The sequence below is a fragment of the Manis javanica genome, chromosome 4 (genome assembly GCF_040802235.1).
Source record: "Manis javanica isolate MJ-LG chromosome 4, MJ_LKY, whole genome shotgun sequence".
Lineage (NCBI taxonomy): Eukaryota > Metazoa > Chordata > Mammalia > Pholidota > Manidae > Manis > Manis javanica.
Window position 1 is genome coordinate 41,119,869 of NC_133159.1, and position 24,646 is coordinate 41,144,514.

Here is a 24,646-nt window from a genome sequence, read left to right on the forward strand (position 1 = left end):
GAGGATAGTGTTGGTGTTAAAGTTTGAGGAGGGGAAAACTATGCTGTGAGCAGGAAGATAATTCATTTAGAGTGTTTAGGCATTGATGAGAAGATGGTTTGATTCATGTGAAAAAGGCATCAAGTAAAAGACATGGTGGACTTTTACTGTTAGGTAAGTTAGGTGAATTCTGTAGGGGATTAGAGAAGGTTGAGGTTTTTGATGGAAATAATATTTCAATATAAGCTTGATCTCAGTGAAGTACGCAGGCTGCATTGAAGGAGTGGAGTCTTAAGTGCATGTACTTACTACATTTTCAATGATATTTTGTTTAAAGGCATGAAACTCTACATACTTGAACTAGCACATTGTCAGTAGGAATTGAAAGAAAGGATAGAGAGAGGGACTATATGAAAGAAGAATCTGGTAAACTTGGTATCTGATTTCATTTGTGAGAGGTAACAGATTTAAAGATGATTGCCATTTGGTGCCGTGATGACAGGGAGAATGGCCCCTCTTTGTCATGTCCAAGCCACTTCTCAGTTCCACCTTACTATTATGTAAAGCCACTTCCTAACTTGGATGCCACATCCATTTTGTCCCATTTTGCATTCTCCACATAGCTGCCAAATTGATATTCCTAATATGCGAATTTGACCATGTCACTCTAGTGCTTGGAACTCTTCAGGAGCTCCCCATTGTCCTAAAGATAAAGTCCATTCACATTCCTTGGGCTAGAATTCTAATCTTTATCATTTCCTCCTCCCCAAATCAGCCCAGTTTCCCAAGTGTACCCTTTTCATACCTCAGTGTCTTTGTTAATGTTCTTTCTTCTTTCAGGATGCCCTTAACTTTCTCTGCTTAACAAACTAATTCTTAAAGACCTAACTCCTCAAGGAGCTCTTCCTCATTTTTTACTCACTACCTTTGGTGGTTGCATAAGCCATGTATTTATACAACTAAATAACAAATCTGTCTTCTTTACTAATATTGTGGCTTCTTGGAGTCATGGCCAGGTCATAATAAATGCTCAGTAGTAATAATAATAATAGTTAATGCTTACTGAGCAATAGCTTACCTTATGCCATTTACCTGTCCAAGTGTTGTATTTGTATTCATTTTATTTAATCTTTGCAGTATCCTGCTGAGGTGTATACTATTGCTGTCCTCATTTTACAGTTGAGAACACTGAAGTTTAAAGAGGTTAAGTAATTTGCTGCAAGTCATATGGTTAATAAAGCAAAGCTCAGAGTTGAACCTAGGCATTCCAGCATTACAGTCCATGTTCTTAAACTCCGTATGTCACAGTGTTTACCATCATAATCCCTAAATCATCTTTTTGATGAACCAAAGTGTATAGTTAAATTTACCAATCATTTTCTTTATAATCATGAATTTTGTATGCTTTTAAGAAGCTCTTTCTATCCCAAAGTTATGAAGATAGTCTCTGGTTTGAAACAATATCCCACTTATAGGAAAGTTGCAAGTACAGTACAAAGTCCCTCCCATCCCCTGCCTCCAGGGTCCTGGGACTCCAGAACTGTTTGAGAATAAGTTGTAAATTGGATGTCCCATCACCCTGGATGCTTTATGTATATTTCTTGCAAACAAGGAATTTTTCATGTATATGTACTATATGATCATTAAAAATCAGGAAATGAGCATTGATGCATTAATACCATCTAATCCATAGATTCTATTCAAGTTTTGCCAGGTGTCCCAACAATATCCTTTATAACAAGAGGGTCTGGTTCAGAATCACATTTTACATTAAGTTGTCATGTCTCTTTAGTCTCTTTCAGTCTGGAATAGTTACTTTAGTACTGACTCTTATGACCTTGACACTTTTAATGATTATAGACTATTTTGTAGAATGTCCTCCAGTTTGTTGTTTTCTGATATTTCTTCATGAATTGTTTCAGATTACAAATCTTTGGCTCAAGATCATGGAAATGATTCTCTGTTCTTATCACAGGATTTCAATTTGTCCCATTACTGATGATACTTACTTCTACATTTATTTAAAGGTGGTATCTGCCAGTCTTTTGTTGTTAAATTTTATCTTCCCCTTCTTAATTAATGTTGTGGGGAGGTGTTTTGAAGCTATGCTTATATCCCATTCCTCATCAGACTTTCAATTTATGTGTATCAGTGGTAACTCAGTTTCCTGTTTTCTCAATAGATTATAATTCTTTACTGTCATTTTTTATTTTGTTGCTAAAATTGTCCTTAGTTTGGTCACCAGAATTCCCTTTAAGCTGACTTCTGTGTTCTTTTGACATATTCCTGTCATTTTCTTGAGTATTTCCATCCTTATTTTCTGACACAAAAAAGATGTTTCAGGCTCTTTTTCTACTTATCCTGTCCTAGTTCTGGAATCAACCATATTTCCAAGGAGCCCTGGTTCCTTTTAATGGAGAACAGTGTTTAGATTAACAATAGCATTATTGCTGTTGAGTGTCATGGTACCTAGGCCCTCTCAGAGCTAAGGCACATATGAATGTTATATACGTATGTATGTACACACGTATGCGTCCATGTCCATATTTCCATATGTATTTACTTACATATATATTAAAAACCCTGAGTTCATGTTGATATGTCTATTTCTAGTCTAACACCCCACATTCTTCTGGTTTTCTCCCTTACCATATTTGTAACTCTATTTTCCAACAGTGAGGAAACCTTTATCTTTGTTACTTTACTTATTTGATCAATCCTTCTGTATGTAATTGGTTTCCCATCACCACCCACTTCCTTGTGTGGATATCATCCTCATTCCACTCAGCCTCAGAAACCTTGTGACCTCAGACTGACTTCATCCCGTGCAATGTGGACTCCCCCTTCACTTTCTTGGGCACTGACTCTTCATGATGGACTTTTCCACTGTGTAGATTTCCTCATCTTGCTTTGGGCTTTGATGCCCCATGCCACTTTGTCCCTTGGTGTGAAGTACAGTAGTCCCCCCTTGTCCATGGGGCATATGTTCTAAGACCCTCCATGGATGCCTTTACTACCTTTCTGTTTTCTGATGCCTTCAACCAATTTTTTAATAATTATTCCAGTTTTCTAATTAATCTCAGTGAGAAGGTAGCCTGAACACAATCACTCCCTTTGTTCTAAGTTGCTGTACCATGTAGATTGCATATTTGGAAGGGATAGAAGGATCAACCTGTTAAGAAAATAGCACAACTAAAAGCCTTTTCTATTAGCATTGTGGTTTAAAATATTTACTCAAACATGGAGTTATATTGTAGAAATTAAGATTTTAATTTTTATCATCTTTTATTCCAGCTCGCGATGCTGATGAGCGAGAGAAATGGATCCATGCCTTAGAAGAAACAATTCTTCGACATACTCTTCAGCTTCAAGTAAGAGTCTTTACATGGCTTCTGGATAGTTCATTAGTTTTTCTTTTCTTTTTTTTGAATATCTGTGATATGATGTAAGGAAAACCTTTAATTTCTGAGTTGCTTATTCTTGCCTTTACAGTGTTACATAGTAAAGTTATAGTCATTTTCTTATGCTTTCTATAGGGTAAAGTACTGATTTTTGTCTAGAAATAAGATGATGTATGGCAATGTTGAAAGTGAAATGCTTTGTTAAAATGTGCCAGATTCGTTTTTTAAATTTAGTATGTGTAGCTGGTTATTGATATAACCAAATTACACCATAATGCATGATAATAGATAAGTGCTGAGAAGTTGACTTTCTTTTCTTGTTATAGAATTTGGCAGTTACCGTATGTGTAGGGATGAAAGTGAAAGGAAAAAATCCAAACTGGTTTAAGAAAAAAAGCAAATCTGCATTAGGTGTGGTTTGAAGTAGGCACTTACACAATGTCATGAGGACCCATATTCCCATCTCTATTTCTAGGACTCATTTCTTCTTGTTTGGTGTCATTTTTAGATAGTTTCTCCCTTTATGGTGGTAAGATGGTTGCAGCAATTCCAGCCTCTCACTGTAGGAACTGCATGTCCGCAGGAGGCTCTTGTTCTTTCTGTACTTTAATAGGGATTAATAGGATTAGTGCTGATCATCTTTGCTTCAGCCATTTTCCCAATCTGACCACTCACAATTTTACCAGTCATATGCGCCACTCCTGGAGCCGGGATGTTACCTGCTTCACAAAGAACACATTGCTGGTAGGGTAGGAAGATGGTCTCCTCCAAGCGAAGTCAGAATAGGGAAAAAGGATGCTGGTGACAGAAACAACAACCATCTAATGCACCATATTGGAGATAGTTTTCTATGCTTATTTTCCAATGAAAGAGCTTATATTGTGGCATATAGAGGATTTTGTTTTGATTATTTTGATTTGCAATATTGAACTGTAGGAAACATGTTTTTATAACCCTTTCTCTCTAGTTAACCTTTGTCTTCTATCAGGAACTGCCTTGATTGGATGAGGTGGTATAGGGCATCCCAGGTCCTACAGGATGGTGAGCTCCCCATTACTAGAAAGTGTTCAAATAGAGACTTAAAAATCATTATTCAAGGATATGGGTATCAGGAGACTGTAAGAAATGACTGTGGAGTTGAACTAGGAGCTATGTAAATTACTCTATGAGCTATGCTTTTTAAAAGCAACTTAATAATTTCTGTTGGCTTCTTTTTAAATTTAGACAGTTTTATAAATGACTGTACCATCGTTTCAGTAAATTTGTGATCCAGTAAGAAGATAAGTGTTTTAATCATATTAGATTTTTTCCTGAAGTTAATGTGATACCCATACTGTTGATTGCATGATGTTTCCTATGAGATTGTGACCTTACTCCCTCACCCTCTAGCAGGTCCAACCATTTTCAAGGATTTAGCTAAAACTTATGTGTAGATTACCTCCCCCTCCCCCCCCATCTTTATATCTTTTTTGTTATTTAGCTTTCATCTGACATTCTTTCCTTTTGGATTTTGCCAGTTAGATGTCTCTGTAGAGCTCAACCTCAACATGGCTGAAACTGAACTTCATGTCCTTTATCTCATTTTTCTGTTTCTCTTAATGACAGCATTATTCTCTTGAGCCATTGAAGTTTGAAAGTCAAGAGTTCTTCTAACCTGACAAACATAAGCACTCTTCCTCCTTCTTTCATTCCCCCTCCCCTTCCCTTCCTTCCCCTTCTCTCCAATTCTCCTTTCCTTTTCCTTTTCCTTTCTCCTTTCTTTTCTCCTTTCAGTCACTCACACTCTTCCACTTGCTTTGTCTATCATATTTGGTGACTTTCTGATATTCCTGAATTTATCCTCTTCTTCATATTAGAAATGAACACCTATAATTAATGATCTTAAGGCATCCATAACTGTGAAGAACCTTTAATGGTTTACATTTGCCTGTAGGATGAAGTAAAACTTATTAGGGGATTTCACCTTCTTTTTGATTTGACCCCACCTACGTTTCCACCTCCTATCCCTTACATATGCTTGATGCTCCCATAGAAATCTTTTGTTTCATGGTTCTATTCATGCTACTCCAAGACCCCACCTTTCCCAATTTTCAAATTTGCCTCTGTTAGATTCATTTCAATTATTCAAGACTCAGTGCACATTTACCTCTCCATTCCATCTTATCACTACAATAACCTCTGCTGAAATTTCTACTTCTTAACCTCTGCTGAAATTTCTACTTCCTTGTAGCCCATGAAAATTCTGCTTTGTAGTAATAAACAGTAGCTAATAGTTGAGCACCTCTTATGTTCTGGGACCTGTGTGGGCTTTACATGGATTATCTGTCTTAATAACACAATATCATATAACTCATCTCTCACTTGAGATTACAGATTTCGTGAGGCTAGAGAGAGAACCTATCTTATTGATAGTGTGTTTTCCATAGAACATGTACAAAGCCCAACAGGCACTGTCCAAACTTCTGAATATGATTTAAGAGGCAATATAGTAGAAAATCTTTAGAGCCAGGCTGAGCAGATCTAGGTCCCGGCTTTGACCTCTTACTAGCTGTGTAATCTGGAATGAGTACTTAATTTCTTTTAAACCTTCTTTAAACTTTTCCTGATCTCAAATAGATGTAAAACCTCAATAAAAGTAGTTGTGGTGTAAGACACTAAAATACCTCTAACATAGTTACACCTTGTACATAGAAGGTAGTCATAAATGTTAGTTTCATTCTTCTTTCCATTCTGATCAACTAAACTTATCTGGAGCATCTCTTCTATCTTTCCTCTGTTCATTTCCTCTTGTTTCTGCTCTCTGTGGGTATCCAAATTGCAATTAGGATAGTCTGAGGGTGGGAGAAGACAGCTAAAATCTGCTCTTTCCTTTCAACTCCAGTAGTGATTCTAAACTTGTACGTTAGTTTGTGGTATCTTTTCAGTATTTACACCCAACTAAATTAGGACACTCCTTTGAGAGAGGCCAGACAGGCTGCTGAGTCTTTTAATCCACTTTTCTTAGCCTTTAAGAGGTTTTTGGTGGATATTTGATGATACTGATTAATGGAGAGAAACCTCAGAGTCTTTATTTACCCTAGTAAACTTTAATACAGATGAAATGCCGAGAGATTGTCAAGCAAGGAATTGATCACTGGAAGGAAACAGGATGTTACACCTATAGGTTTTGCAGTATGCATCCTATATTATACAGGGTATAATGAATTATAGTAGTTTGTCTGGATATAATGCAATTATAAATAAGTTTTATAAACTTGATTAAAGTCCACTTTAGAAAAAGTTTTTGCAAATCCCGGGGTTCCAGTGTTCCAGTGTCTAAAATATTATAATGTTATTTAATATGTGCAAACATAAAGCTACATATAAATTTCTTAGGTTTAAAATCTTATAGAACCAACTAGACATCCAAAAGAAAATTACAAATTAAATACAAACAAAACACAAAGCAATAAAATATAAATAAACATTAATTTGATGAATGATACTGTCTTGCTAAAAGTGGGTCACTATTTACAATGTGAAAATGGTACTGACTGTTAGCATACAGGTGCTTCTTAAGTTTGGCATGCACACACTACTGTGCTGAATGTGATGACTCTGTCATCTCACCATCACTCTTCTCTGTTTTGGCTACTGGAAAACCTTTATTTGTACAGCATATGCCATAAGGTCATTTGGCCTTCAGGCTATGTCATTTTCGTGGTCAGGGTTCTTCTTTGACAAATAGCAGTACTTAGTGCCAACTTTGATTATAAACAAAAACATGGTCAATGAAATAACTTGGTAGCATTTGAATTTAAGGTTGTTACTGAGCTGATTTGGTGAGTGGTTACACTAATTTTTTTTTTGTAGAGTTTTTTTTTATTAAGGTATGATTGATATACACTCTTATGAAGGTTTCACATGAAAAAATAATGTGGTTACTACATTTACCCATATTATCAAGTCCCCACCCATAACCCAATGCAGTCACTGTCCATCAGTGCAGCAAGATGCCACAGATCCACTATGTGCCTTCTCTGTGCTACACTGTTCTCCCTGTGATCCCCCCCATACCATGTGTACTAAACATAATACCCCTCAGTCCCCTTCTCCCTCCCTCCCCACCCGCCCTCCCACACCCCTCCCCTTTGGTAACCACTAGTTCATTCTTGGAGTCTCTGAGTCTGCTGCCATTTTGTTCCTTCAGTTTTGCCTCACTGTTATACTCCACAAATGAGGGAAATCATTTGGCATTTGCCCTTCTCCACCTGGCTTATTTCACTGAGCATAATTTCCTCCAGCTCCATCCATGTTGTTGCAAATGGTAGGATTTGTTTCTTTCTTATGGCTGAATAGTATTCCATTGTATATATGTACCACATCTTCTTTATCCATTCATCTACTGATGGACACTTAGGTTGCTTCCATATCTTGGCTATTGTAAATAGTGCTGCAATAAACATAGGGGTGCATATGTCTTTTTGAATCTGAGAAGTTGTATTCTTTGGGTAAATTCCAAGGTGTGGGATTCCCAGGTCAAATGGTATTTCTATTTTAAGTTTTTTGAGGAACCTCCATATTGCTTTCCACAATGGTTGAACTAGCTTACATTCCCACCAGCAGGTGGTTACACTAATTTTTATAGGTTATCAGAAATAAAAATGCAGAAGATTGTATAGAGACTTTTCTAGACCCCGATTTGAAAACCCTCATGTAGATGTTTAATTGGGTAGTTTAAGTTTCTTTCTTTTATGCTATAAATGAGTTGATATTTAAAAATTTATTAAACTAAAGGGCTTCTGTGATTATTCTTTGTACCAAGAAATTGGGCTGTGATTGTCCCCATCTGTATAAGTTTATGTAGGCCACTATGGAGTGTATCTTAGTGGTTATCAAATTGGAATCTCATTGCTGTTGCCTTTGTTATTTTATAATTTTTGCCCTTTAGTGTTTGTTCACTCTCCATTGGCTCAAGCTCAAGTTTCTAGAGAGAAAGGACTTGATACCTTGTATAAGAATATGGCTAAGGGGAATAAGGAGAGCTGGTAGAAACCTCACTAGAAATGCCATTGAATCTGTGGGTAAAACATTGTTACGTATCAAGGAGCTGTCGTAGAATTCAGATCACAAATCATTATCGAGGCTGGAAAAACCATAGAGATATTCTGAAGCTTTTTTTTTTCAAAATTAGATACTTGAATATGATAATTACATATTTGCCAAACTTTTGTTATTATAGACAAACCCAAATTTAATATTTAAGGTGCAATTTGAGATAGTTGCTGAGAAATTAATATTTAGTATTAGAATGCCATGATGCTACCCTTTTTTTCTGTAATGGTTCATGTGTTTAACTGGGTAACTAAGATTAAGAGAAATCTTCTGAGAATTTTTCTTAAAATACTTCACTGAAGATTAGCTTTTTGAGCATACATTTCAATTTCTCAGTATATAAAAATTTGTTTACTACCACTTTATTGTTTCCCCTGGCCTCATTGGATTTTATTTTTGTATCATGCAGAAAAATAAATGTGTTTTGTTTTTCTCCCTTGATGCCCTTTGTTTTGCAAAGGATATGATTGCAATATAGATGTGTCAGTTCTTCCCCAGGTAAGAGGTATGGAGAAGTGGCCAGTTACTTGGGCTTCTTATAACAGAAGAAAATTCAGTTCCCCTATGGGGTGTTGCCAACGTAGTTGATATTACAGAAGGTTGATGGATTATTGGCTCCTCAATTGGAATTTATGATTCCAGGATTCATTTTTAAAAACAATTCTTTTGTACTAGTAGTGTGAATCTTGAATTTGGGAAACATTGAAGAACAGGTAGTCCAGTTTTATAGATGCTGAAGGTTGTTCCTTTAACTGCCAGAACTTTATTTTAATTGTGTTTTTGCGGAAATCTTACATAACTTATTATGTACTTTCCTACCATCTAGTTAAAAAAAAAATACTGCATGCTCAATTTTGACATACAGAGAATACAGAAAAATTATTTATTTGGTAAATATTTGTCAAACACTTAATGTGTCCACGTACTGTATTAGTTGTAGAGGATATAATTATGAATATAAGCAACACATTGTCCTTGTCTTTATGCAACCCAATCTAGTATAAAAAACAAATAAAAATCAGGGTTTAATTTTTAAAAACTGCAATAAAGTAATGATATAAATAAATCATGCTCCTAAAAATTTGAAGCTATGTAGAAGTATATAAAATAAAAGCAAAGCTTTTCCCACAGCCTTTCTTTAGAGGTAAACATACAGTTCTCAATTGGTTAACTTCCTAATCCTAATGTAAAATTAAAGTGCATAAAACCTGGAGCATTTAAAATGAAGACAGTGTTACACAAAGAAAGCCATTTCACCCAACCTATAGCAAGTTGCTTTGTACTTCTAACCCAATTTGGCAACTCATATGTTTTCAATGAAATTAATAAGTTGTTTCAGAAGAAAGTTATGCAGAATTTTACCTGTGAAAATTGGGGCAGTAGTACTTACCTAATAGACTTTTTAAAATTAAATGGTACTAAAAGGTTTATATAGAAAAACGATGGCCCTCTTTCTTTCTCTTTTCTGCTTACTAAACTAGCTTTCAGCATTTCTAGCTGTTTATACTGCTGTTTTCATTGTATAGTACCTGGCATTTCATTCATTCAGCATTTATTAAGTACCTAATACATACCAGTACCATGTGAGGAGATGCTAAAGATACACTGTTGAATACAGCAATACCCTAGTCTTGTGGGGTTTACAGAGGGTGTTTATTCCTAACCTTGAACCAGGTATTTCTTTTTTGCTTGATAATGCATTAGAATTCCATATAATTTATAAACTTTGAAACATGGTCACCTTGATCATAGGTAGGGACTTCTACCATATGATAAGTAGTATATTTATTCCATATGGCCACTTGCCATGTGGAAATCTATTGTCTGACTTTAGTTTTGAAACTTCTGGATACTGATCAGATAAAATAGTGGAGCTGTATATCCTTGTTCTAAGAATTGTCTTACTGTTATCTGCTCCAATCATTTGACCTGAGTTTCTGTACAGATTCCTAGGGAAACTAGATTTTCTTCCCTGTTTTTGCTTCCTGTTTCTTCTATTGCTACAAGAAGTATTTCATCTATGACTAAGATGACATCAGAGCAGAATGAGATGTACAGGTAAACACTATTGGGCTTTAGCAGAAGTAATATTTTTGAAAATGGTGCATGAATTCTGTATAGCTAAAATTTTCTGTTCAGCTTAATAGCTATAGATAAAGTTGCCGGTTTTTCTTTTTCTTTTCTTTTCTTTTCTTTTTTTTTTTACTTAATATCTTGCCATTTTAAAGACACCCTCATCATAAACCTTAGTATTTTGATTTTTCTCAGATTGTTTTTTGTACTTCTTAATCATTGTATTGTAGTCTTCTTTATCTTGGGACAAAAATAGTAAGTACTGATTTAATCAATTAACTGCCTTAGTTATGATATAAGTATTCAAGATCCTTTTGCGGTATGGGTTGGAAGTCAGTTGTTATACATGGTTTAAGGCATTAGTCACTTAATTTTCTTCTGAAACAACTGGTAGATTTCTTTAAAAACACTCTGGTTGCCAAATTTGCTTAGAAGTCCCAGTTTCCTGGGATAAAATGGGTAAAGTTGCCTTGTATTATGTAATTTACTTTTTATTTTAGATGACACATCTTTTATGCACACTAATTTTGCACTATGATCAGGAAAATGAGAACTGTATGTCTGTAACAAATAGTTACCTCTAGTATGTAACTATTAAAAGGTAGACTTTGGACTGTAGCTGTAGCCTCTTTATGTAAGTAGAACATAGAATTTTATATATGCAATTGAGGAAAACTCAATATTATTGTTAAAAGACTGTCATAAATTGTATTCTTTATTGCCCTAATCATTGCCCCTAGTCTTAACACTTAGGCCTATCAATAAGAAAAGCAATGATAACTGGGGCCACTAAATTTTTACTTGAACTTAACTATTTACATTATCCTGTCAAAAGTGACAGTGCATTAGATTTTGAAACTATTGATCCATGATGACAATGATGGGAGATTTGGAGGACACTTAAAAAAAAATCTGACTATTTGGTAGGTGGTATTAAATAAAAAGTCCTTAAGACCCCCTATGGATCTTCTGTCTAATAGGGAGATAGGACATGAAATAACTGGTAAGCAGGAATTATACAAATAAGTATTAGGTCTCTTATAGGGTGTAACAGTACAGTACACAGATTTACAGATGTAGACTTTTTTCCTCCTGGCCTGGAGAACTGTTTGATCAACTCGTTTTGAATTAAGTCCTTTGGGCTGCTCAGGCACAAAATTAACTGCTGGAAAAGCAGATATTAAAGGAAAATTTAAGTATTAGTGGAGGTTGTTAGATATTGACCTTGTCCATCAGCAAAATTTGTTTTTTTCCTCCCTCACTATTTATAGTTTAATAGCTGTTTATCATAGAGTTGATGTTTATTTTCATATAATCTGTTACTATAGGAAATCCATTATTGAACACCTAATAAGTACTAGATGTTTAAACAAAATTAGATCAATCCTTGCCTCATTAAGCTTACAGTCTAGTGGTGAACATAACCATTAATCAAAGAATAGTGTGAATAGGAAGCAGAACAGTGGTTGGCACAGTTGACAACTTGAGGGGCACAAGGAAGATTTTGGGGTGATGGAAATGTTCTGTGTCTTGTGATAGTGGTTACATGTGTGCACTTGTCAAAACATCTTGAGCTTTACATCTAAAAAGGATGCATTTTATTATATGTAAACTAACTAAATTGTTTAAAAGGATTAACTCCAATACATGTAAAATTATAGCTGGGATAAGTTTCACAAAGGAGAGTTGCATGGGCAATGAGAATATAATAGGAAGAATTCACTTAGGCAGGGAGGAAATGATGAGTAGAAGTAAATTAAGTGAAGGGTGGGGATTGGTGTCAAGGGGACAGTGTAATAAGAGTAACAATATGTGCCAAGGCCCTGAGGTTGGAAGATCCATGGCAAATTGAAGAAACTTGAAAAAGGCCATTGTGTGGAGGGCAGAAAATGAGGGAGTGGAAGTCTTAAGATGGAGCTAGAGGGGTAGGTAGGGCTAAACCTTGCAGGCCATTGTTAAAAACTGATTTTATCCTAAGCACAATGGAAAGCAATTGAAGTTATTTAATTGTATGTTATGGAGTAGGGTGATGAGGGGATAATTAAATTGATTTTGGAAACCTACTATGATGGCTATAGTGTTGGGAATGAATTGGGGGAGCTAGGGTAGATTCAGGAAAAGAAATGATTGCCAGAGGCTGAGACCTGTAATTGAGTGGTGGTGATGGAGAGAGGTGGACAGAATTGAGAATGTATTAGTAGGTAAAAATGACAACTTGGTGATGAGTTAAATGTGGAATGAGGGAGGTGTCAAGAATTGCTGGTTATGTGGTTTGCCTATTAGAGTGGATGGTAGGGAGCACTGAAGAAGACGTTTTGAAGAGTGGGTGTGAGAAGGATGTGTTTGGTATTGGACATTTTGGAAACATTTACATAAAACAAGTGACCATATCTTTTATCACTGAGCTCAGCATTTATTGAGCCTTTTGTGCAGTGTGCACAGTGCTAGTGGCATGAGCTACAAAAATAGATGTTTAGTTTGTTACAAGTACGTAAATAACCATAAGGAAAAATAGAGCAGACAGGGACATTGTCTTACAGGTAAATTAATATTTATGTCTGTAATTTCTTGCATTTTGGATGAATGTTTTTGTCGGGTCCTCTAAGTCCAAACTTTTGATCTGATTTTAAGTTATGCCTTTGGATTCCTGAGGCATCTTCACACGCCACCTACATTCCTTATGGAGCTGTGCCACAGCAGCAGGCCCACGACGCTTCCCTGGATTAGTAAAATAAAACAGACACCCATTCTTTTATTGATATACTGTCTCTTCCTCTCCTAATTCTCCCTCCAGGCAACATAAACAACTTTCTGGAAGTAAGCAAAAGCACTTACCAAGATGAAACTGGGTTCCACAGCTGCCAAAATATTGGGGATGGGCAACTAGAAACCAGGGAGTGTAGGTGAAGCACATTTGCATCTGTTACCAGGTCCTCCCCCAGTCTCCACCCTATGGGGAAGACCCCAGGGTCCCTGAAGTGTAGCGGAGCTTCCAGGAGCGACGACCTCCCATTCCAGGGGCTGTTGCTTCCTGTCCTGAAGCTTAGGACCAGGTGCGAGCGCGAAGACCCCAGCCAAGGCCAGCCGTGTGCTTCGCGAGGCGGCGGCCGGGCCGGACTGGGTCTGGGCAGGGGATTCGGGCCGGGGACCAGCGGCTGGGGAGCCGAGCCCTTCGGGTGCCCGTCCGTTGCCTCCCGCTCTCTCCAAAATTGGTTTAACCGCCAATCGGCAGTCGCTTACCTCCTTTCGGGCCAGTGACCCATGGCCAATCACGAGGGGTCTCTTTGCCAGAAGCCGGCAGGACCAGCCAATCAGTGCGGCCTCTAGACCGGGGCTGGAGCGGGGCGGGGCAAGAGTAGGGAGTGAGGGGCGGGGGGTGGTGGTGTCCCGAGGGACCTGCTGAATCTGGCTGGACCCACTGCGCCGCAGCCTGGGGATCCGGCCGAGGGAGCGAGAGGAAGGGGGCCTCGGAAGCGGCCCCCGGCTCCCTGCCTTGGAGGCACAGAGGGCGGGGGCTTACGCGAATGGCTTTCTTGCTGGCCACTTGCAGAGTGAGTAGACCCCGAGGGTCTGGGAGAGTGGCCGGTCCCCACCCCTGAGTCCTCGGGTCCCTTCTGCCTGTCTTGTACCGGGCCGTGGGCGCGAGTGTCGCTCCCCCACTTCCTCCTTTCCGCTGCCCTCTGTGACCGCCCAGGCCCTCTAGTCCCAGGGAGCTCAATTCACTTTCCCGGCCGGAGATGGGTTGGAGGCTGAGGCTAGGGGCCTCTTGATCCACAGAAAGGTTGTTCGCCACCAAACCAGAGTGGAAAGCGTCTCTTCCCCTTTTTCGATTCATTTTTGAGGAACTTTATTTTCCTTTCGAAAGCTGTCTCAGATAATTATTTTAAACACAAAAGTCAAGCTTTCTCTTATGTGAAAGCTTAATTTTGACCAGTTGCCCATTAATAACACACTCTAATTGGCAGGCCAAACATTTTCTGTTCTTGTTTTATTTTTGGCACTGTGTTCTTGCATGGCCCAGTATTTTTGTGTGTAATAATTATGGCTATTATTTGTGAATATGAGTGTGGGAAGAGGTAATTTTATGCTTTTTGAGTACCTTGTGCAAAAATACTGAAAACTTTGGATAAGTTGTGTGAAGTTCACATAGATACTGAAGGGAAAAGTTTAGGTTTTCAGCACAGCTTAGTTATGGAGAATTGAGTATAATGAGTAGACTAGGAAACATGTTTGAATCGTGTATTTTTTTGGCATTCATACTGTATTTCACAAGTATTTTTTATATAAAAGGATGAGAGATGCATTGAACAAAAGATCTTTCTGTTAATTTGAAGCAGCATTTGGTTTTACTTTGTTGATTAAGCCATTTACTTTTAGCTTAATCAGGAAATTAAACATGAATAATATCTAGGCTTTTATTCTAAAATGGAAATTCTGGAATATCCCCTGGAATATGTAGGGTTTTATTAGTATATAAACTTTGTAGTGTGGAGTGGTAACTGATCTTTATGGAAATTCTGTAGAATGATTACTGTAATATACTTGGCCTAAAATTTTATTTAGGAAGATTTTTCATTGAGGGTTGAAACAAATTATATTTGAAAGAATGGTTCTTAGGTTGAAAATGTGATTAAGCCACATATCTCTCCCTAAATATGTTAATTATTTTAAGTTCCACAACACACAGGCAATTAGTCATTTAAAGACATTTTCCATCTCGCTTGTTTTCCAAGTCCTGTTAAATTTGCCTTCATAATAACTCTTGGATTTGGCCTCTGTTTTTCCATATGATAATGCTTTAAATCAGACCTAATCATTTCTTACATAGACTTCAGAAAAACTTTTTTACCTAGATTCTTTCAAAATCTTCTAACTAGTCTCCCAGTCCACTGGACTCCCTCTACCCATACTCTTTATCCAGAATCAAATAAGACTGAGTCTCTCCTGTGTTTAAAAATCTGTATTGGCTCCCCTTTGCCACAGTACAGCTGCCTGTCATGTTCTTCAAGACCCTCACAACCTGGTCCTTATTTATCTTTTTTGAGTCTGAACTCAGCTGCCCTTGCTCTACCCAAGGCATTTGCCCTAGCTGAGAACTGTTAATCATTAGAACATTTCATAGCTGCTCATAGCTCTTTGTCCTTTTACAGCCTTTACCTCTTGCTTAGAATTGTAATTGCGCAGAATGCTATCAAGTTATGAACCTCCAGTTTTTCATTTAACATGCATTCGTATGTTTTCTTTGATTTATTCATTTCTTCAGGCAGAGTGACTTGTAATTACTCTTGTTCTTTGTGTTCTAACAGCTCTTTATTCATATCTCTATACTACAGATGTCACTAGGTTGTACTGTAAATTTTTTGTTTACGTATCTGATTCTTGCATTAGGCTATAATCTCTTAGAGATCAGAGATCCTCACTCATCTTTGTGTCCCCAGGGCCTTAGTCGTTAATTAGTCCAGTGCTTGGCACCTACTAAGTCGATGTTTGTTAAATGATCAAAATGCATGCTTTAACAACGTTCTAAGTGTGTAGACCTTTGTTTTGCTCAGTGGTACTGAGTTAGAGTTAGGTTTATCCCTGTGAATTAGAAATGTTTCCTAAGTCATCAAGCTCCCTGGTTGCTGCCACACTGAGACAGGTTTAGAGAAAATGTTTAGAAGCAGGTTCTAAGTGGTGTGCAGATTCCTAGGCAAACTCCCTCTCCCCAGTCTGTATGAGCTCTAATAAAGTTGAAAGAAAACTAATAGCAGTACCAGCCCTAATTGGTTCTGTGGTAGTTGGTATCATTGGAAAAAAAAGCATATTGCTGGGTAGAGAAGTCAGACTGCTTGGAAGGGGTGAAATTGATTGGAACCCATTCCCGAAGATTAGGTAATCGTCGATTATATTTGCTATTATCTATATTGTCCTTAAGATGTCCTTTGAAGACAGTGATGATACCTGGCATGTAATACATGAATATTTGTGTCATGAAGGAATGGTATTGTTTGCTCTGTGAGTGTGGAAGAGAACGAGGCAGACAAACTGATTTTGTAGTCTCTTCCACATTGGTGTTCATTTATTTTTGCAGGCACCTCTACGAACTTTGCTTCTTTGCGGTACTGACTGAGCAGCTCATTTTGTTTTTTCTAAAATGTGCCACTTCAACCAATATTCTGCTTACTCAGTTGTTTCTTCACACTTTCTGCATTCCAGAGCAGGTTTTTAAATCTGGTTTCATTAGTGTTTCTCACTTGGTGAGAAAACATTGCTTATGTTTTAACATTCTTTGTCATACTGTGGAGGACTTGGCTGCAGCTGGAACATTTAAGTTCTTATTGTCCTTATTTAAGTGAAATTAATTTTTTTCAAGTGAGTTAAGTGGACTCCAGGTTCCTCCAATATGGTGCACATGATTATTGACTCGGAGATACTGGCTTCACAGAATCCTAGAACTGGAAGGGATCTTTAAGTTTTAATTTAACCACTAACTATTTTTACAGTGGAGGAAATAGTCTCAGAGAGAAGCCAAGTGACTTGCCCAAGGTCACACAGTTAAGGACAAGAATAACCAGGTCTATAGCCCTGTGATTCTTGCTCTTTTATTATTTCTAGAGAGAATTGGAGTACTGCTCTGATGATGCTTTCCAGCTATTGCTCACCTCGTAATTTTTCCAGTTCAGCCAGTAATTTTGGTTTCCTTTCAGATTCAGCATCTGGATCTGAAAAATAATCATCTTACATAGTTCTCCAAGAGAATATTGTTCCTCATTTGGCCTCCTTTGCTTTTTAGCCTCTCTTTGTGCTTGTATTACTCCCTAATTCTGGGAGTATGTCTCCTGTGGTTATTCTTCATTTTCTGCCTTTTTTTTTGCTCTCCACTCCAGGCAGCTGACCTTTACAGCCTGTGTCATGAAGTGTCCTTTTTTCTCTGGTTTCTGGTTGGGTTTAACCAATGGGAGGCAGCAACAGAAGATGGAAGGAAGGAAAGAGTGAACCTTTTGGGTATTTATTCCCCTTGCTCCTCCTCTGTTTTGATGCATTTCTAGCAGTGGCTATGTCCTACAACTAGAGTGTCCTTTGAGTAGCTCTTCTTATTGGCCCAGAAGGCTTCCCCCTTACTGCTTATTTCTGGGTACCTTAGCATCCCTTGTTAGTTTCCTTAACCCTGCCCTCATTTCTCTAGTCACATCATTAAAGAGAAGTTCAAACATCCCATCTCATTACACGGTTTCCTGCCCTGCCCAGCCCAGTGCTTGTAGTACTTCCTCCCTCCTCATCTCTGTCCAAGTTCTGCACTCTGAAATGCTACCTGTGAAACCTTTCTCTTGCCCTCAACTTTCTCCTTTGAATCTCTTAGTACCTTTTCCATAACATACACTTGTACCATGCTTGGATCAGTTACTTGCAGACAAATATTTATCTCAAAACTCTTAGAGATTTGAAACTCTTAGGACAGAGTCTCTATTTGCTTCATCTTGGCATCCAGTACAGTGCCATAATCCTGAGAGATATCCAGTGAACAAATCATTACTGTAACACTGAATTGTAACCCTAGAGTAGTATGGGTTTCCCCTGCTATCCGACAGTGTTGCTATAAACCCTTAGGCAAGCCAAAGTGGCATAAAGCAAAGAGCAAGTACCACTAACTTGTATGAGAAAATTTTTGAGCATTCCCAGACCCGAAAAATAACTTCTTCTAGGATTTTCTGATATCTTAGGACACATCTTGTTAACAGATGGCCAGAATAAAGTGTGATAAAGCTCACAGACCCAGTTTGAAGCTCTGGCGATTTGAGGCTGAGATGCTGAGTGTGGTTCCTGGGGGAGGCAGCTCTTGCTGCCTGGAGTGTGCACTGCCTCTAACAGCTCCCTGTAAAATAAGCGCTGAACACTATTTTCGCTTTTCATTACTAATAAGTGAAAATTGTCTTTGGATCTCTTTCAGTTGAAGAATACAAGTGCGAATGTAGGTATTTCATAAAAGCAAGGTGGCTTGTGGTGAACTTTCATAAAGCAGAATACCTGTATGTATAAAACTACTCATGAAAAGATTTGGCATGAGAAGGAGTTTTCAGAAACAAGTCAGTAGTCATTGTCTGCTCTTGTTCTTGTACTGCCTGTACAATACAATGTCTTTTTCCTTCTACTCAATTTTTTTCCTTAAAACCTTTTAATTATAAAAAAAATTCAGCTTGCATACTCATAATAAAACCTTTAGGATAAATGAGTTATTTATGATTTTTTCACAGATACTCTGATTTATAATCTGCAAGAACTTTTTGTTCTTTGATTACTCTTTATGTTTAAATACTAACAAGTACGCTCATTTCAGAATTCTTTAATTCATTAGTTTACAAAATTTTTATTGAGTACTTGCTACAAACCAAGTGCTAACCTGGGAGATACAGCTGAGAAAAAAAACCAAGTCCTGTCCTGTATATTTCAATCATATTTTAGACCATCTTCATAGGTTTCTGGCAATAATTTGATTAAATCAGGGTAATTTTATATTACAGTTTTAAGAGCTTTAACAAAAACAACCTGTTTCTTCCAACTGTTTGATATTGACAGCTAAAATCAAATATATAAAAACTGCTTTGGTGTATATAATTTTTAAGGGATAACAGCCAGACCAATTATACCATCTCTTTCAGTTCAAGGTTGTTTTTGTTCTTTTTTGTTTGGTTAGTTTGTGTGAGATGTAAGCCTTATAGTACTAATTGTCAGTTGGTCTGACAGGTTTATCATTTAGCTCCCTTTGGGTTGTGTTTAATTTACAATTTATTATATTTTGCTATACAGAGAAAGCCAGTTTTGTTAGAGGGATATATCAGGTTTTGTTTTTAAAATATTTCATAATCAATTTCAACAGGTATTATGCTGGTGTATGAGAATTCTGCAGTTTTCAAAACTTGAACTACTAAAATACTCAGTTTTAAGGATTCATGTGTTCAATGTGAATTTCTCCTAGTTAAATGTAGAGCCATTTCCAGGAAACTTAATAGTTCATGGTGGACCCTTAAAAACACTGAGACATTTTGCTTTCCAAAATGCTGATAAGCCGAATGATAATCTGAGGTAGGGGAAGGGGAAGAATGTATTTTTTCTGTCCCATACTGGTAAGCCATGCAGAGCTTATTTAGGTTCTGGAATGACTTAACCTATGATTTTTAAGAACGATATTGCCAGTAGCTTGACCAACTAGTGTGTGAAAAGAAAAGTTTTGGCTGATTGTCAACACCACATGTTTAAACAATACTTTGTTAGGGGGGGTAATGTAGTAGGTGTTCTGTTTTTTATGAGTTTGCTTTCTTGAATGTTGAGTCATGATCATGTTATTGGCAGGAAGGATGTGGGAAAAAAATGTAGGTATTCTGCTTTGTTTTACTGGCCATTATTCTTCTCAGCATTTATTCCATTATAGTGGGGATTTCTAATTTTTAAGTGCTTTTTTTTTGGTAATTTGTGCTTTTTAGCTGTAAATCATGTTATAAATTTATTATGCTACATTTTATTTTGCTTGGAAAGGTATATCTGAGCAGCTTCAACATTGCCTAATCTACTCTTTTGAGACATTTTAGGATTTTGTAGTTAATTTTAAAAGAATGCTGATGATTTTGCAAACCAAAATAGTTATAAAATTTTTGAAAAATATTTAGGACCTGCAGTTTTGGAGCAATTTTTGCATGAAACTTTTGAATTTAAAATGAATAAATAAATGTAAACTTACTAAAACTATCAGGAACATGAATATATAAAGTGAAAATTAAAAGAGTCCCTGTCTCAGATGCCCCCTTTCCTCAATTCCACTTCCTAGGAGTAATATATGGGTTTTATGTGTTTTGTTTTGTATGTTTTATTTCAGGAGTGTGTGTGAATGTGTGTGTGTGTAAATAAATTTTTAAAAATCTAACTTCTATATTATTCATTCTCCACTTATCTACCATAAGGTAAGAACTTAGTTAATATTAATTGACTTGAATTCTGGTGTCTGTTTTATTTTTATAAATTCACTTTCTACATTCAGAGTCTGTAAACTCATGTTGCATTTTACATTTTTTTAAAAGTAATTTGCTGCATTCTGAAACCTCTGAAGCACTCTTACATGCCTTCCAGATGTAGCTGTAAAATGCTAGTTACATCCTTTATAGAAAGGGAGACCAATCATTTATTGTCCAGACTGGTGCACTTTTAACAGTAAAGGAGGCTGCTGATAATTTGCCAAGACAACCGGCATAAACAGGGACTATCCCAGACCAACTAGGGTATATATATGGTCATCCTATTTTTAAACTTCAGACTTTGTTTCATTTAGTTTTGACAATAACATTTTCTGTGACCTTAATTGAATAAATTGGGAGAGTCTTTTGGGAAGATAAGCTATAATGATTTAAATACAGGAAAATGGTACAAATCCCAAACCTTTTTTGTAACAAGATCACTTTATGGAATCAATATTAGTGTTTTCTTCTCTAATGGTTATGTAACGGTGTCGGTATTAGATGAAGATACCATGAAGGGTAAGCAGTTTGCTAAGAGTTAAGATTAAAGTTCATGAATTCTGGCACTGGTGTCTGTACCTGATGCCTGTTTGAAGAAGCAGCTCTCTTTTGTCCTAACTATATGAGCAATTCAGATTTGTTTTGTGGTTTTTCTTTTTTTTTTTAACAGAAACTCAATATTATGCATAAAGTATCTTCTTTATAAATTTAAAGATAAAACATTCTATTTTTCAAAGAACAAGCAAAATCAGATTCTTTTGTGGGGAAAAAAGAGGCTTTCTTTATATTGTTTGTTATCAAGATAGTAATTTAGTACAATTTACCTTTCGTGGTTCAGGCAAAATACCCCATACTTTTCTGAACATCTCATATGGAAACTTTTTTTTCTGATTTATTTTCCAAGGCTGTATTTTATCACTTATTCTGCCTATTGCTTTTATCTTTTTTATTACTACTATCTATTATGTTCTTCAGAGTTTATCAACTTAGTGTTTTCCTTTTTTAAAAGAATGCTAAGTACAATTTAACTTATGTTTATATCCCTTTTTTATTACGGCTTTCTATTAAAATTGCATGTCGTTCATGGTATTATCTAGTTACTAGTTTTGTTTTATCCATCCAGTATTCATTGAGTGCCTTCTTTATGTAATACATTAATTGAAGGCCTGGGGATACAGTGGTGAATCTGATTACTTATGATTCCAAAATACAAAGAGTAAGTAGAACACGTACTATTGTGTTATTTTACACATATTCTTTGTTTTATCTAGCCAACAGCATTGATTATAACCATTTATAAAACAGTAAACATTGGTTTATTATATCCATCCCTAGATGAGAAAATGTAGGGTGGAAAAATAACTTGGCTAGGTCATACATGTATTGGTTAGGAAGCTGCACACTCAGGATTTAGAGCTAGATCAGTCTTACCTTAAAGCTTGTACTCATTTTCACTATATCAAGCTCCTTCAAGCAATTTCTAGATTATATTTTAGTGCTCATATGCTATGAATTCTTTTCAAATATCATTGTGATTTAATAGAAAAGTGTAATGGATTTGAAGTCATAGGACTGGGTTAAAACACCAATTTAAAAAATTCCCAGCTGGATGATTTGGGTAAAAACTTGTAAAATAGGGTTAATATCTATCTATCTTACTATACTGTGATAATGAAATGAGAAAATTTGGAAAGTGTCTAACAAAGGACCTAATACTCTTTAAAAAATTAGTCTATATTGTACATCCATGGTATTAGAACTGTTCACTTAGAACTACAGAAAAAGACCTTACCTTTTAGAGTCTTGGGGGTACCTAGCAGTGCTGGTAGGATAGCTTACAGATACCATATAGAATCAAACTTGGAGACTTGGATTATAAGAATGGTGACCTAAGTGGAAAATACCTTCCTGAAGGTACAGTAGAGGAAAAAGTTTATTAATAGGCTCAGTTTTGTGGGCATTTTTGAATTGATAATTTTCCCTCCAAAAGAATTGATACCTGAGTATTCTTTAGGATTAAAAATAGGGAAGAATTCTTGATTGTGTATCAATGATACTTCAATAAAAAAATAAAAATAGAAATTCTTAACTTCAGAACTTCTCTATACCTTTAAATCCTGTTCTTCCTTTAGTTGAGGTGGATGAAATGCAGAGACAATGCTTATTTATTATAAGTATTTATAAATTTTCAGTAATCTAAGGAAATCACAGGTTAACATATTCCATATAAAATCATGATCTTACTAATATTTCTGGTTTCTTTAGTAACACTTTTGTTTATCATTAAGCCAACTTTTAAGTCATTTGGTAAGGAGACAAACGTGTCATTTCTCAAAGAACTTAATTCGCTAAAAATTTCTTAGGAACAGAAAAGCCATTAAGTTTTTTTGAGTGTATTTTTTTTTTTAACTTGCCACTTGCTGCTCATGTGCCTAAGTTTCTTCTGTGTAGTTACAGATTTTTCTCTACTCCTTTGTTATCGATGTCAGACTCACAGCATGGTAACTTTCTATTCTCTCTTTTCCTTACCTTTATGGAAGATCAGTACTACACTTGCTTTTTTCCAGTCTTCTGGTATCTCTCCAGTTCTTGAATTTTCAAAAATAATTGTAAGTTACTCAATTGTAAGTATGCCCTATACTTCTTTCATTGGACAAAAGCGTATCTGTGATGCATGTCATCTCAAACTGCTAATTGTGAACATAAACTTTCCAAATACTCTCATGTTTTAAATAAAATAACTTTTCTGCTGTTTTCATTATTTTAATAACAGGGTGTGTGTTTTGCTAATTTTTAAGAATCATCTACTTTTGTCTGGATTCATGCCATTTATTTTTCATTAGGAGACTTGTTTTCTTTGGTGTTTTTCCTTTGTTAAATTTTAAAGCTGTTTACTCCCTATTACAGTTCTACTATACTGGTTTCTTGTTATTCTGAACTTCTCTGTGATGCTTACATGGACTATTTTCTTTATTTCTAATATATTTTCCTTTTCTCTTTTTGCAACATATTTTTATTACAACTAGTTTATACTGTGTGAGAGAATACACACTGAATATAGGGTACTTAGTTCTTTAAGTTTTTGCTGTGAAACAAGTTTGATATGAAAATAATCACTCATTTGTGAATTTCTTTTTACAGTGTTATTCAGCCACAGCCCTTCCTGTTCTACATTATTTTCCTTAGTTCCTCAAATTACCCATAACTTTCTGATTTCCTGATTGTGACCTCAAGGAGACCTTAAACCACCTTTTACTACCTTTTCCTCCACTGTTCATTACTCTTCCTCTGTCAGCAAGAATTACTTTGAAAGCTCTTACTCCCTGCCTCAAAAATTGCCTACTGTACTGTTTTACTCAGGGTCTCTCTCTAAAGAAGCTACAATTCATAGCATCTGACAGTTTTAAGGACATCCCTTGTAGTAGTCTTCTTTGCAGTGGGGTGAAGCATTTGGTTATACGTATATAGTAAGTATAAATAGTGTTTAATATGCCAACTGAAGTCATTAATAGGAATTTATTTAATTTTGCTGACCTTTGTTAGCTTTGAAGTGCCTTCTGAGAAAAGTGGTGATATTCAATATGAGTATTAGAAAAATAGTAGAAAGTACTTACATACAGTTTTGAGGCATTCTGATATCTTTCTACCAGTCTAGATACTATTTTATAAATAATTCCCCTTAAATTGGGGCAGATATTCCTCTCTCTGTGTACATATTTTAAACTGGATCCAGAGATCCTGACTGAGAGAATTATGGGTTACGTTTCTTGACTTTATATATGTACTTTAGCTTTCTTTATTAGCAAAGTACTCTTGGAAACTAGAGACTATTTTGTTTTTAGCGTATTTGCCACATAAGTACTTTTTCTTTCTTTACATAAACTTGTTAAGTTTATGGTTAGATTTAAGTTCTATTTTATTTTTTTCTAGTTTAACTTCTTTTACATCACAGACCATTTTGTTTTTATTTTTCTATAATAGTTGTATTTAAACTTTAAATGAATTCATACAGAAATCATCAAGTTTGAAATACGGCTGGTCAATATAGTAAATTAGGGAGCAGCAACCTCTGTGTTCCTGACTGCCAAAATGCAACATAACCACTTCAGTTCC

At 36.2% G+C, this 24,646-nt stretch overlaps 1 protein-coding gene across 6 annotated transcripts in view; it reads left to right on the forward strand.

Annotated features, from left to right (window-relative positions):
• OSBPL9 (oxysterol binding protein like 9) overlaps positions 1-24,646 on the forward strand; it is a 185,040-nt gene that overhangs the window by 115,957 nt on the left and 44,437 nt on the right. For 3 of the 6 annotated variants that reach the window (XR_012130161.1, XM_073233919.1, XM_073233920.1), the window contains exons 4-5: positions 3,274-3,350; positions 23,074-23,142. Coding sequence is in view for 5 of the 6 variants with exons in the window: in XM_073233919.1 (XP_073090020.1) it covers positions 3,274-3,350; positions 23,074-23,142 (146 nt within the window). In the remaining variant the exon portion in view is untranslated. Of the gene's footprint in view, positions 1-3,273; positions 3,351-13,922; positions 14,099-23,073; positions 23,143-24,646 lie in introns of those variants that run through there. The other 3 variants (XM_073233923.1, XM_073233924.1, XM_073233925.1) reach the window with 2 other exon arrangements.